A 13,199-nucleotide genomic window follows, 5' to 3' on the forward strand; every position below is an offset into this window, starting at 1 on the left:
CTTCAGTTGTGTTTTGTTTGGGTGTGACAATCTTCATTTTTCTATCTGTCAAGAAGGGCTTAGCCCATCGCTATAGAAACAGGGGACATGAGCCCAGGGCTGACCTTGCGACTGGTGAGAGACAGGAGACTTAGCCAATAGCCAGAGATCAGGTTGCACAGGATGGCCTCAGCAGGGATGTGTGTGACTCAGTGCTGTCACAGGCATCCTCCACATCCCCGCTGGAAAAACACAACTGAGCTGAACTGGAGCATCACTCAACTCTGCTCTGCTTCTTTTCTTTTTTTTTTGCTTTGTTTTTAAATTAAATCTGCGTGTGTCTGTGTGTATGCGTGCGTGTGCGTGCGTGCGTGTGTGAGTGTATGTGTGTGTGTGTGCGTGTCTGTCTGTGAGTGTGCATGCTGATGAGTGTACTCAGTGAGAGTGGGCTGTACTCTGTGGCTGTCAGTAAAGTATAGATATTGGCTACAAAACTGTGGAAATTTGGAAAAACACATGCTTGCATCTAAACATGCACACAGGTTATTAGCTAACAGTATACCCCACCATGTACCTATATGAGAGAAATGATGGATGCATGAATGTAAATATTGATATTTAAATATCTGCCTTCTGGACTGTTAATTAATGTACAGTGTAACAGAACATATGTTTATACATAGTAAAACTTAAACAATGTGCTACCATTTAGAATAATGTCAATGTTGTCATGTTGATGGAGCAAGCCATTAATGTATATATGGCAATCAATAGTACATACACAATTTATGCATTATACCAAACAGATAGAAAGATGTGCATAAGTTGATTTCATTGCTGAGTTTTTCAGTTGTAAATAAAACTGTACATAACAACAGAGCGACAGTCTATTGTGTTTAAAGATGTGCAGGGATCTGTTGTTGTGCTAAGGCAGATGAACCGGCTCATATGTGGCCAAGGTGATAAAAGTGAGACTGTTATATTTAGCCTGTGCCCATCCCTGTCCTGTCTGCACTGTGCTGTGTTGTCTTGGGCAGAGCTGTGCTGGCTGTGTCTCCTGGGCCCCCCGCAGTGGAGGACATGTTCTCAGTCTGTCTCACACAGTGCATCTTTAATGAACTGCGATCATCAGGCGTATTCCACTCCATGGGGCTTAATGACGCAAGCGTTAAAACTTATAGGTTGCATATTGTGCTAGCTGTGGGCTCAATCCATAATAATGTGACAACAGAAAATCATGGAAGTGTGTGCAGCTAAAGCAAAAAGTTGCTGTAACCAAATTTTAAAGGGAGCTATAAGAAGGTACAGAGGCTTAGTTCTTACATTAAATCAGTCGTTTCTATTTTATTTTGCACATTAACTGTAGTTAATGATGTGAAACAAACAAGGCGAGCAAACCTGTACTACACAGGCTGATGCAGAGGTGCACTGAAGAGGAATGTCAATGAATTACAATGTGAATGAGGGACCATAGAGCACTTTGCCTTCCCTGCTTTAGATGTGCCACTTGATGGTAATGCCAATGGACACTCTGAGCAATTTAAACATTCATGCATTGTCCAGCCAGGGCGCTGTGGATTTCATTGTAATAAAAGCAAAGTGACAGCACTAGGCAGGGGGACCAGGGATTGTCACTGTCTCAACAAGCTTTAGGAGGCTCTCAGAAGGTATTTCCATAGAGCAAATGGATGCTGGGACACAGATTCACAGAAATTTGGGGCTCTTGAAATTGTTTCTGCACAAAAACTACTGGATATTTTGATCTGCTGCAGCCCCGCTCAACCTGCTCTTTAATCAAGAAATGTCACCAATGCACACACCTGGTGAATGAGTACAATGTGTGTGTGTATGAGTGCTCGCACAGTCCTTTCAAAGCTGACCTTCACAATCTTTGAGGACCCACTCACACCCTCTCCGCCTGAGAGGCCTTTGGTCAGCGTTAATTACCCTCAGTACCTCCAGCTGCCTGCTCATCAGGTCAGCGCTCCCATATGGTCCTCCAGGAGGCAGCAGGCGGGCAGGCAGGGGCGGGGAAAGTGCTGGATACCTGTGGGACACTGATTACATAAGCTGCTGCTAATGAGAGAGGTTCTTTCGGAAAAGGGCTGTGAGTTCAAACGATCACAACGGTGGCAGTGGCTGACAGATGCAACCCCAGAGCAAGGGGGACTTGATTAAACACACACACACACCTATGCACATGCTGGGACACATGCACATAAACACCTGCATCCGTCATCACTTTAATACACACTCACACACACAGAGGCACACAGCAGGAGAGGCGCTCTTTGATGAGCCAAGACTAGAGGTTGATGAGAAGGGGCACTGCAGCCTGATTCAGCTAGCTTGGGGTCACCGGGGAGTGTGTGTGTGTGTGTGTGTGTGTGTGTGTGTGTGTGTGTGTGTGTGTGTGTGTGTGTGTGTGTGTGTGTGTGTGTGTGTGTGTGTGTGTCTGTGTTTGTCTGTGTCTCAGTGTGTGTGTTCATTAGTCACATTGTGTGATATCATTATACTACTGAGTCATTTGGCACACACCTCTCAACATGGGTGCTCTTATACATGCAGTGACTGAAAAGCAAATTTTTTAAAGAAACATATTAAAATAGAATTGGGCTTGTTTTTGTCCAATAACTTAATTTCTTCTTGCTGAATACATTTATATCATCAGATCTAATTCATCCTAAAGCTTGATAATGAAACCCTTGCAGCAGCGAAGATCAAAACAAAGATTAATGTGCTGTTCGGCTTTCTAGCCCTGCTGTCATGTCATCTGTTATTCTCAGACAAGAGCTTCGTGGTAATGCGGTTAGACCTCACAACAATGCTTAATCACAACAAACCACATTAGGCCAAAGGTAATTGTGTTTGCTTGGTATATGGGTGGTCCAATCTGTTTCGCTGCTGCCAATGAAAAGGGGGATGGAGAAGTAAGAAGGTGGGGGCTTTCCACTTTGGGGCGAGGAGGGGGGCACAGCCGATATAGTCTTGTTTACCTCCAGTGTCTGGCTCCACCTTATCGAGTTACAAAGCCGCTGCTGCAACTCAGATTGGCCCTCTGATCGATCGGAGCTCTGATGGCGAGAGGCAGCATGACTGACAGTCTGACAAGGATCTCAGATGGGAGCTGAGTAATGCATGTCATGCCATTATTCCCGGAGACACCTGAGGTTCAGTTTCTCGTCCGGAGGAGTAAACAACAGAGCTGATTCTTATCGCCTGCCATCTGCATTATGGTAAACTGGACATTTTCCACATCAGTCAGGACATCAAAGGGCAGTAAATGTCACATTTGAATTTCGGAGGCGTTGCAATTGGCAATTCATGTGAAATGACAAAGTGTCTCAAGGTTTAGAAAAACTCGCACTTTATTATCCAGCTTGCAACCAAGCAACTTAAAAAGTGTTAGAATATGAATGTCACAGAGTGAGCATGTCTAAGATTCAACAAGCGTTTGCTTTCAGACCCTCACTATTACTAACACGGGTCTATAGAAACCGTCTTAGTCATCTACTGACTCTTCAAATCTGTTGAATACAACAGTTAGGCACCGGATACAATTATCCCACACATCCAGCCAAACCTTTAATTATCAGCTCCAGTGCTAGAACCTTAAAATAGCATAGATTTACTGTACATATACAGGTATTATACTAAAGGTGCTGAAAATTATTTAGTCCCACACAGCATCATTTTACATGAGTCCTTTTTTTGGTCGGAGAGGATGCATGCAGGTCTTAGGACCCAGACTGGACCAGAGGTGACCGCAGAGCAGGTCACATGGGGTAGAACTGTGAGGCAGCCTCAGACGACTGGATCTCCACCTGAGCCATCTTGAACTGGGTGCACTGCAGCCATTTGCGCAGAGCGAATGGAGGAGCTCCGGATGTCTGGCCCTGCAGACACTGATGGTTCACCCGGTTCTGGATGGCCTGGAGACGCAACTGCAGCCCCGCAGAGAGATGCTGATGAGGGAAGGAAGGGAAGATGAAAATGTTTTAGTTTGTGTCGATAGCTACTGCATTATGTTATCAATCTGTTTCAATAATGGCACAAAGTTTATTTCAAAAGCCTTACTTTGAGGTTTGACTGAATCATGGGTAGCCACATTGGAATAAGCTATAGGAAAGAATGAAGACGGTTAAGTATTTGACTACATGTTAAGGTGATCATACTCTATATAACCATGTAGAACAGAGTTACAGCAAACCTTGACAAAAATGGTCGAGTTGCACTCCTGCAGGGCTTCCATCAAGCTAATGACATGAAGACACACCATCTCTACCATCTGAGGAAAACATATCAATCATTAATGTGATTTTCTGGAACAGAGTCACAGTTTCCTCATTGAAAATATTGAAACTAAACTCCTCTCCTCAGATTTCTCATATGAACAAGCACAACACATTTCCAAGCCTTTATCCCCACCTTAGCTAGATTCAATTGCTCCCCAGTGAAAAAGTATAAGGCAGAGCACTCACCACTTTATTGTGGGCCATGAGCTGCAGGATGCTAGGTGTAACCCGACTCCAGAACTCCAGGCCGGTGAGGATGGCGCTGGAGGAAAACTCTGTCTGGTTCTGGTTCACCAGGGACGGAGCAGCGGCCGCCTGCTCGCAGTAGATGGTCCACAGCTGGGCGAACATGAAGGCGTGGAACAGAGAGCACATGTGCAGCACCGACGTCTGGGGACAGAGATCAAGACCAAAACAGAAAAGGCCGGTGAGGTGGTTATAGATCAGACTAACAAGACCCGGGGGAAGGGAATTTAAAGGGATTTCTGCCAGACCTTCGACTGTTCCGGGAAACCAATGAGGATGACTATAAGGTGGTCTGCGATGTGGGAGCCAGCATCGAGAGGGATGGGCATGCAGGAGGTGGAGCCCTGGTGCAGGGCACAGTGTGTGAGGGAGCCCAGAAGTAGCCAGGACAGCTGACGAATGTGGGACACACACTCGATGAACTCTTTTGGCCTGCAAAGAAAAATAATTGATCAGTTTCACTAACAGTTAGTTTGGTTTTTTTTTAAATTTGAAAAGTGAAATTTCACCCAAAAGAAAATTCAGTCATTATCTATTCCTACCCCTGTTGCATGGTGGATGGCGGATGATAAAGCCAGGGAAGATAACGGACAACAGCTTTGTTATCACGATGATTGCCTTTGCTGATCTCCATGGCGGCGACTTGTGCCAAGCCCACTTTCAGGTTCCCCCCGAAAGTGTCCTCATGCAGCGGTTGACAGCAAGCCTTCATATGGCTCTGGATCACAGATTTGGAATGAGGAAAAGATAAGGCTGAACAAAAGGCAAAATATGGAAAGACAAAACTCTGTATATGATAAGATACTTAGCAAGTTGTGGCGCTCGAATGAAGACTTACTTTAAGTTTGGTTAGCGTGTGCATATCTGCAATGAAGTCCAGGAGTTCACTTATATATTGTCTCATGCATTCCATAGCTGCTGTTGTGCACTGTCGGGAACACAAACCAGTTTATCCTTTAGGAGGAATCACAGTGGGGACTATCTTCATTTCCTGCTGTTTTATGAGGCTGATTGTAATAAGATCCAAACACACATCAACTAAAGTCTTACCCCTGGCAGTGTTGCGATCATGTGCTTTTGGATGATGGTGGATTCTGCTAGCCGTGTACCGATATCTGCACAAACAAACTGGGAAATTCAACAGAATTTTTAGAATTGTTCTCAGGATGAAACACTGTGATTTTCTTGTAAAGTGAAGTGCGTAGAAGATAGTAATTTTACCTGGACCAGCAGTAACAAGTTTGTGTCAGGCAGAGGGGACTTGAACTTGAGAGCCTGCAGAAGCTCTAACACCACAATGCGGGACATGTAGAACTTATCTCGCTCCTGGATGTGAGGAGATAGAGAGTGGAGTAAATGTACTGATGCAGCAAGACTGCCTTTTTCTATTATCACTCTCCCTTACTCATGCTGCGAGGAGAGCATAAACTCTGTAGTCTGAATAGAGGGGGAAGGACAGGCAGCAAGATGGGAGGGAGGGGAGGCAGGGAGACAGAGAATAGACAGAGAATAGTGAAGCTGAGGAGTAGATTTAGGCCAGTCCAGATCTCTCCTCCCAGAGTCCCAGGCAGCTCAGATGAGGCTGTCAGGCTGCCTTCTCCCTCCCTGAGGACAGGCTGCTCTCTTTGTTCATCCCTTCCACACAAAGCCCAGCTGCCTGTTTACAAACCACACTGTCATCTTCTGGCTTCCACTTTGCCTCTCTCTTTTCTCTATGCAGTCATGTTTGCTTATGTTAGGCGCAGGCACACGCACCTCCGCTCTTACAGAACGCAGAGCTGCCTCCAACATTTCTCACCGTGTGGCTTGTTAATGTGCATACCTGTCCGCGGCACTCTCATAATTAAAAGTTGATGGAGCATGGCCGTTTGGTAAATAGCAAATCATGGGCTCTTCTTAAGCTATGGGGCCCAGTGGCATTTGGCATGTAGTGCTGTGCATCTGTGATAAATGGTGCGTGGTGTGGCAAACTTTAGTAGCTCTGGAAAACCTGACTTTGTGTCCTCCAGAGATAACTAAAAAAAAAAATCCTCCCTGCGCTTCCCAGAAACCTCACCTCTCCATAAAACAGCTGCACAGGACAGGTTCCAAAAGCAATTGCTCACAGTGACTCCAGCTTTTGAAAAGCGGATATTATATGGCGAGGAATTAAAGCGGGTGAGGAAAATCAATACTGCAGGAGACATAAAGCATGCCGTGTTGACAGTGGTGGAGGACTGAGGATCCATCTGGCCCAACAGTGCAGACAGGCCTGGCTCCATCTCTGTCTGAGGCAGCCACTCAGAAACACACCATACATCCTCGGCCCTAGCACACCAACTAATCATGTTAATCAATACTGGCTGATTGCCTACTTAATCATCTGTGACACACGGCCACATTTCTGGCTGACTGGAGAGTCGGGGAAGTAGGTGTAGCACCAAAAGAGTGATGAGCGAGAGGCCTGCGAACAGGAGCTTTTTAACACTGCAGATTAGTTTAAAAGATTTAACTCTTTCAAGGCCATCAGCACATGTTTTATTCAAACTCTACTCTAAAGATGTCATGTAAACACACTCATGAGTACCTTGTTGAAGGCTTTGTAGCACAGTCCACACAGTTCTACAAGGTAGGAGAGGCTGAACATGCCATACTGGATGACAAAGCTCAGCAGCTTGGAGAAAGGCTCCAGGAGGCTCTGTAGGACGGAAGACGAGAAGAAAGTGTTTGATATTTAAGGCCAGAATTTAGGCATATCAGTGTGTAAAATTCTGCTCTGGGCTTACCCGCGTTGCATTTGTAGTTGGGATTTTCAACAGACAAATGATAATCCTCAAGCTGGAATCCATGGGGCACTAATGAGGCAGAAAAATTGCAAATAAACAAATTGAACAATCCGAAATGTCAGCAGGTTTTAAAGTGCAGCAAATGAATGCATGGTGCATAGTCATATTCCTGGACTCTGGTGTTTTAAATTTGTCTGCAGTGATACAATTTTGCACACTAATCTGACCTCCAAGGTCAAAAGCATCAGAGTCAAATCAATTACAATTTTAAGACTGTCGAATTGAACCCGACAAGGGCACCGCTAGATGCTTTTTCCTCGAGCCATAATCACATTAAACCATATCAGACCATGACTAAGTGAACGGAAGAGTCGATATCTACCTTGAGAGGAAGCACGGAGGGCAGTTTTGTGAGGAAGGTCTGGAACTGGTTGCAGATGGTGGTCCACAGGTTGCTAGGAGAGTCCATTGGGAGAGCCTCCATGAAGGTAGCAATGTTTTCCAGGCAGTGCAGCATTGTGCCCCCTGCTGGCAGACTCTTCTTGTTGTTCAGGCCCTAGAGGGCACAGAGGCATAAAACCATACAAGCGTTATATAATGACATTCTATAAGCGAAGATATTTCCATTTAACTGATCATTCAGTCCTGATCAATCACAATGCTCATGAGGAGTGCGGGGGGATTTAGGACACCGAAGCACAGATGATTGCTTAGATGAGCTCATGCACCAACGGGTCGTTATCTGTGTCAATTATTTAGCTCAACAGCAACAATAAACTGGTACAGTGGTGCAGAGTAAGGCAGGTTTTCTCGGATGCCCCCGATGATTTGTTATTTTAGATGGGCTTATGCTGTGGATGTTAGCTGGAGACACAAAAGCTTTTGCTTTGACAAGAGCTCCTCCTGCTGGTTAAATGACTCAACACAATTAGATGAAAGAAGAAATCCCACCTCGAGCAGCATGTTGAGGGCAGCAACAGAGCTCAATTCATTAAAATCGATCAGGGAAGACGCAAGTGTTCGCAGGAAACTTCCATCTGCAAAAGAAAGTTAAAAGAATGACGGTGACAATATGTCCAGTGGGATACTTTAAAATGAATATGTAAGGAAAAGCTGTCATATATGCATCTTCTGTAGGTTTCAATAAGAAAAAAAAAATCTTCACTTGCTCCTTAGGCCTTTCATACACTTGACATCATGTAGCCTATATTTTTTAAAGCTGTCTTATTAATCTTTACAAGTCAGGACTTAATATTCCATCAATGGTAGAGCCGTTAGTGCGGAGAAAAAAGGTTTAAATCAGTAATTGAATTGAATTGTGACCCTAAAATCAAAAGACAAAGTGAAAAACTTAGTGCAACAAGGTCAAAACACACAAAAATGAGCATCTAAGACATGCTGTAAGTCTCTACAGAAATAGTGCAGGCACATATTAAGGATTTTTGAGTTTAGTTATCAGTAGTATGAGTGGACCTTTGATGTTACTCTGGAAGAGTTGGGGCAGGATGCCATTAGGGGCCAGCTGGTGAAACATACAGCGGAGGAACTGCTTGGCTACACCTGCTACATTCCCTGGGATCAACATACTGCAAAACATCAGAGGGAGAATGGCTGTGTTGGACAGGCGGTCACACTTCACATCTATTATTAAACTCATCTATAAGCACACTGAATATCTGAGCACTCCAGCGTGACGGCTTTAATGTCTCGTACCTCTCAGCCTGTCCAGAAAAATTGGCACTGGATGCCAACCTGTAAAGAAGTTAAAGCAGTGGATTAGGACTCGGGGGATGAATTATGCATGAGCACTAAGGGTGAGTTATGAAACTTCATTTAAGTGCTGTGTGGATGTAGATTGCCGGAGCGGCCGTACCTGCCCACAGACTGCATGATGTCGAGAAGCATCGGAGCAGCCAAATCAGGGCTGAGGTGGATGAACATGGAGAGGACGACCACTGCGAGGCTGAGAGTCTCCTCGTCGTATTCCTCCAGCACGGCTGCACAGTCCCGACACCTGGGACATCACATAGATATTAACAAGGTTGGTTTGAGCATTAAGATGACTTGTTTAAAGACAGGTAATAGCTGTTGATTGATTCATCCACCTGTCAGACATTGTGGTTGGCTGCTCATCGATGAACTCCTCCGGCGCAGGGACAAACATGCTGACTGTGCTCGGTGCAGAGAGTAGACTGGTCTTTGTAGGACCTGAAAGAACAGTTGGCTTTTGGTAAGAGTCAGATAGTGGATGCTGAATGAGGTCAATGAGGAATAACATGTTGGTCCGTCTAAATCTGTCAACATTTACAGGGAGTGCCTGTAGTGCTATTTATCCATCTTGATTGTTTTGGTGTGAGTTGCTGAAATCTCTAAAACTAGGCAACCGACACCAAAACAATCTAGATGGATAAATAGCACCTCAGGTAAGAGGAAAAATATGTATTTCTGATTTTGGGGTGAACTGTCCCTTTATGTGCACTAATCTGACAATCTCAAAAGAGATATTGAGGCTACTTGACTGCGTACCGATGCTACAGTTTATGGAGCTTGTACATACAGTACTATAGATATGTAGATACAATTGGATAAGTCAGTGTTTACTTTTGTTCTTTTGTTTTCTTAAATGTGTTACCACAATATGTCCACATATGTCCTCAGGAAAGAAAATCTAGAAGTGACTGACCTGTCTCCCAGGTGCTGATGTTGTGCGGCGCACTCGACTGATGCTCCAGCTGTCTCTTCATTAGCTGGCTCATGGTCAGAGCGCCCAGAGAGCCTCGCTTCACCTGACGGTACTGAGCTAAAGGTCAGACACAGAAAACAACATCCCAGTTAAAGCACCAGCTCGGACCAATTCAACGATACCACCAAGTGTGTATGTGTGTGTGTGTGTGTGTGTGTGTGTGGTTACATGGATATAGGTAAGACACACATGAAAAGAGATGATCAATGTAATTTTATTAAAATTAAGTATTTAGCTCAGTACTTTTGAGAAACTACTTTCCAAGAATACTTTAGAGAGAAATTTAAAACATTATATTTTTCTCATTCTCTCAGGGATATTAATGGTTTTATGATAAAATATCAAATAATATTATGTGATTTTAATGCAGATTTCTACCTCAATGTGAGGTTTACAAAAGATCATTTGCAAAAAAAAGAAGCACAGCACACGCTTTTGTATGTCTGTACAGGTTAAAGTGGTAAATTAAGGCCCTCATAATGAATACCACAACAGTCAAATTTTTTTTTCAAGATTTGGATCCTACTTGACACTGAAGAGCGGTGGCTTGTTTCAGGCATAGCAGCTTCAAGCGTTGGGGCTGAGGCCGACTCTCGTGGCTTTTCCAATGTAGAGAGAACTTTGTGATCTGCAAGGCAATATGGGCATCGGGCATTGGCATCAGAATTGTGCCGTTAAATGCCAAAAAATTAAAACTGCATATGATAAAAAAAACATTCAGTAGCGCTACACACTACTTTAGAGGAGATTGTGTAAATTTTTTTACTGCTCATTTGTTTCTTATGTGAAGTTTAGTGTTTTGTTTCACCACCTCTCATGCTTCTTTTATATTAAGTCAAATTATATAGGTTCACAGCCTCTGATGTGTGCTGAAAAACCCTTTAAAGTTTTACTATGGAAGGAAAGGAAGAGTGAACACATACATAGAAACACATCACAGGACGCCACACAGCTGGAGTGGTTGGTTAAATAAAGATTTGCACATGTAGAGTACATTTCTGTTGTACAATATTAAAGGAGCACACATGTGTCTGCAACATTTTACTACAAATCATGTATCCTTTACCTTTATGCTGTCCAACAACACGCATACTATCACTTTTAGATTTTTAGGTGCATTGTTTCCCACGTGCCAGGCTGCCACTGGGTTCTATTTCAGTGGGAAAATCTCTCCGTAGACTCTGCTTGAGTTGTGCGATCCATCACAATGATCATTAAGCCTGTTTTCATTTTCTGTAAATGCTGCATCGTCATTATGGCGTAATGTAGTTAAAAGGGCTCTGTGGAACTTCTGTGTTGTGCTGGAAGCCGGTTGTTAGTTTGTGTTAGCGGACTCCATTTCTAAACTAACGTTAGCTACTGTTGCTCTCTGTTAGCGAGAGTTTTAAAGACTTAACGTATCAATTACTTGTGAACTTAATGCAGCATCACTGTAGGCTTTAGTCCTGGATCAAGGAACAGCTATTGTGAACAAGTCTGCAGAACTGAATCTGTGAATTTGAAGTTTTCAGAGTAAGCTAATCGATTTTCATATTGTATATAAATAGAAACCACTGGAAGCCTTGAACCATGGGAAAACACATTTGCGTGGCTTGAAAAATGCTTAAGTTTGACCGAAAGTATAGAATTTGTTTGTAGTTTAACTGGTTAACTAGACACAACTTTGACCACATTGGCACAAAAAGTGATTGTTGTGTTTTTTAAAGGCGTTTGATAACCCTCCTCATATCTTAGACATCTGGGACCTTTTTGAAAGACAGTGGTAAAGTGGGAATTATCCTCATCCAGCCTTCCTTCTTACCGGTGTCTGCGGCCTGCTCACCGCCCAGCTTGTCAAACATATTGAACGTGATGTCCAGGTACTCCCTCTGGATGGCACTCACAGCTATCTTCCTCTGCTTCCGTTGTCTGGGCACAATCTGGATTTTAAATTCTGCCTCATCGTCCCCGTTGTCAGGTTTGGGGTCGCTGTCCCCTTCATCGCCCATGTCGTCGTCCTCTTCATCATCGCCATACTCTTCTTCATCATTGCTGTTGCTATTCTTGCTTATTTCTGGTGAGGAAAGAGGCTCTGCTCCATCTTCTGGGATGTCCAAAAAGATGGTCCTACCTGAGGGGCTTGTCCCTAGTCCTGTCCCGGCATCTGAGGTTACAGGTATGTCGTCTAGAGACGTGTAAGGGACATGTGGGGTCTTCCTCAGCAGGTCTCTCTTCTGCTTCAAGGTCATGGGGCTTTCATGGCAGACATTTTCTGGTCGGTCTGGAAGTTCTAGAGAGGTGCTGGGAGTCACACGGTGTGGCCTCTTTTCCTGAAACAGTTCCTCTGATTTTCCCTTCTCCACCAGAAGGTCTGAGGTCTTTTTGTCACTAGAACAGTCCTCCACACTCACCTGAACCACAGGAGACAGTCGCAAAGTGTTGCTGCTGGCAGACGAAGCCGAGACCTTCGGACTCTCGTTGAACTTGGAGGCAATGAGGGTATTAAGGTCAAACTCTTCGTCGCTCTCGACAATCCTCAGAGGAGGCAATGGTTCAAACACCAAGGAGTCGCTGTCGGACATGGAGAGCAGTGAGTGTTTTTCTGGAATGGAGGTGCAGTCAGAGGAGAGGTCGATGAGGTCTTGGTCCTCCTTCCCCTGAGCCGATCCTCCTTGTGAGCCTTGGTCAAACTTATCCTCAAAGGTCTCCATGCAGCTGAGCCGAACCTCTGGGATGACAGGCTTTGAGATGTCGGAGTGACCGCCTCGAGAGCCTCGCCGGTCCACGGCATCGCTGCCCTCCACCCGAACCGAAGAGTCATCTGATGATCCTTTGCCGTGATGCCTGCTGTGGGACGTGGATGAGGACGGGGGCAGGACCACAGGGGGCGCCTGCATGTCACAGCGATCAATGCAGGATTTACGTCGATGTTCGTCCAGATTGAAGAGGATGGAGTCGGTGTTGGAAATGTCCAGAGACTTCTGCTTGTGCATGGCCTGGAGCCGCTTCTTCCTGGTGCTCTCCTCCCTCACACAGTGCAGAATGCTGTCCTGAAGGGCGCTGGCTTCACGGTACTCTGACAGCTCAATTTCACCTGATACACAGAGGAAAAATTAGACTTTATGCCAGTGAAACCCTCCCGCAATCTTCAAAATATGTTCTACTGAAAACGATTCAATCGATGTGCTGTTA

At 44.7% G+C, this 13,199-nt stretch overlaps 1 protein-coding gene across 3 annotated transcripts in view; it reads right to left on the reverse strand.

Moving 5' to 3' along the window:
• Nucleotides 1-3,755: 3,755 nt before the first annotated feature.
• The window catches only part of LOC141010970 (protein unc-79 homolog), a 32,090-nt gene continuing 22,646 nt past the window's right edge, over nucleotides 3,756-13,199 (reverse strand). For all 3 annotated transcript variants that reach the window (XM_073484149.1, XM_073484148.1, XM_073484150.1), the window contains 20 exons: nucleotides 11,830-13,101; nucleotides 10,555-10,656; nucleotides 9,965-10,085; nucleotides 9,391-9,579; nucleotides 9,159-9,299; nucleotides 8,999-9,037; nucleotides 8,759-8,871; nucleotides 8,237-8,322; nucleotides 7,668-7,841; nucleotides 7,286-7,354; nucleotides 7,087-7,197; nucleotides 5,742-5,846; nucleotides 5,571-5,648; nucleotides 5,359-5,448; nucleotides 5,063-5,238; nucleotides 4,769-4,952; nucleotides 4,461-4,664; nucleotides 4,190-4,267; nucleotides 4,057-4,098; nucleotides 3,756-3,944 (listed from right to left, as the gene is read on the reverse strand). In XM_073484149.1, coding sequence (XP_073340250.1) covers nucleotides 3,756-3,944; nucleotides 4,057-4,098; nucleotides 4,190-4,267; nucleotides 4,461-4,664; nucleotides 4,769-4,952; nucleotides 5,063-5,238; nucleotides 5,359-5,448; nucleotides 5,571-5,648; nucleotides 5,742-5,846; nucleotides 7,087-7,197; nucleotides 7,286-7,354; nucleotides 7,668-7,841; nucleotides 8,237-8,322; nucleotides 8,759-8,871; nucleotides 8,999-9,037; nucleotides 9,159-9,299; nucleotides 9,391-9,579; nucleotides 9,965-10,085; nucleotides 10,555-10,656; nucleotides 11,830-13,101 — 3,563 coding nt within the window. The remainder of the gene's footprint in view (nucleotides 3,945-4,056; nucleotides 4,099-4,189; nucleotides 4,268-4,460; nucleotides 4,665-4,768; nucleotides 4,953-5,062; nucleotides 5,239-5,358; nucleotides 5,449-5,570; nucleotides 5,649-5,741; nucleotides 5,847-7,086; nucleotides 7,198-7,285; nucleotides 7,355-7,667; nucleotides 7,842-8,236; nucleotides 8,323-8,758; nucleotides 8,872-8,998; nucleotides 9,038-9,158; nucleotides 9,300-9,390; nucleotides 9,580-9,964; nucleotides 10,086-10,554; nucleotides 10,657-11,829; nucleotides 13,102-13,199) is intronic.

This window comes from Pagrus major, chromosome 16 (genome assembly GCF_040436345.1).
Source record: "Pagrus major chromosome 16, Pma_NU_1.0".
NCBI classification, from domain to species: Eukaryota; Metazoa; Chordata; class Actinopteri; order Spariformes; family Sparidae; genus Pagrus; species Pagrus major.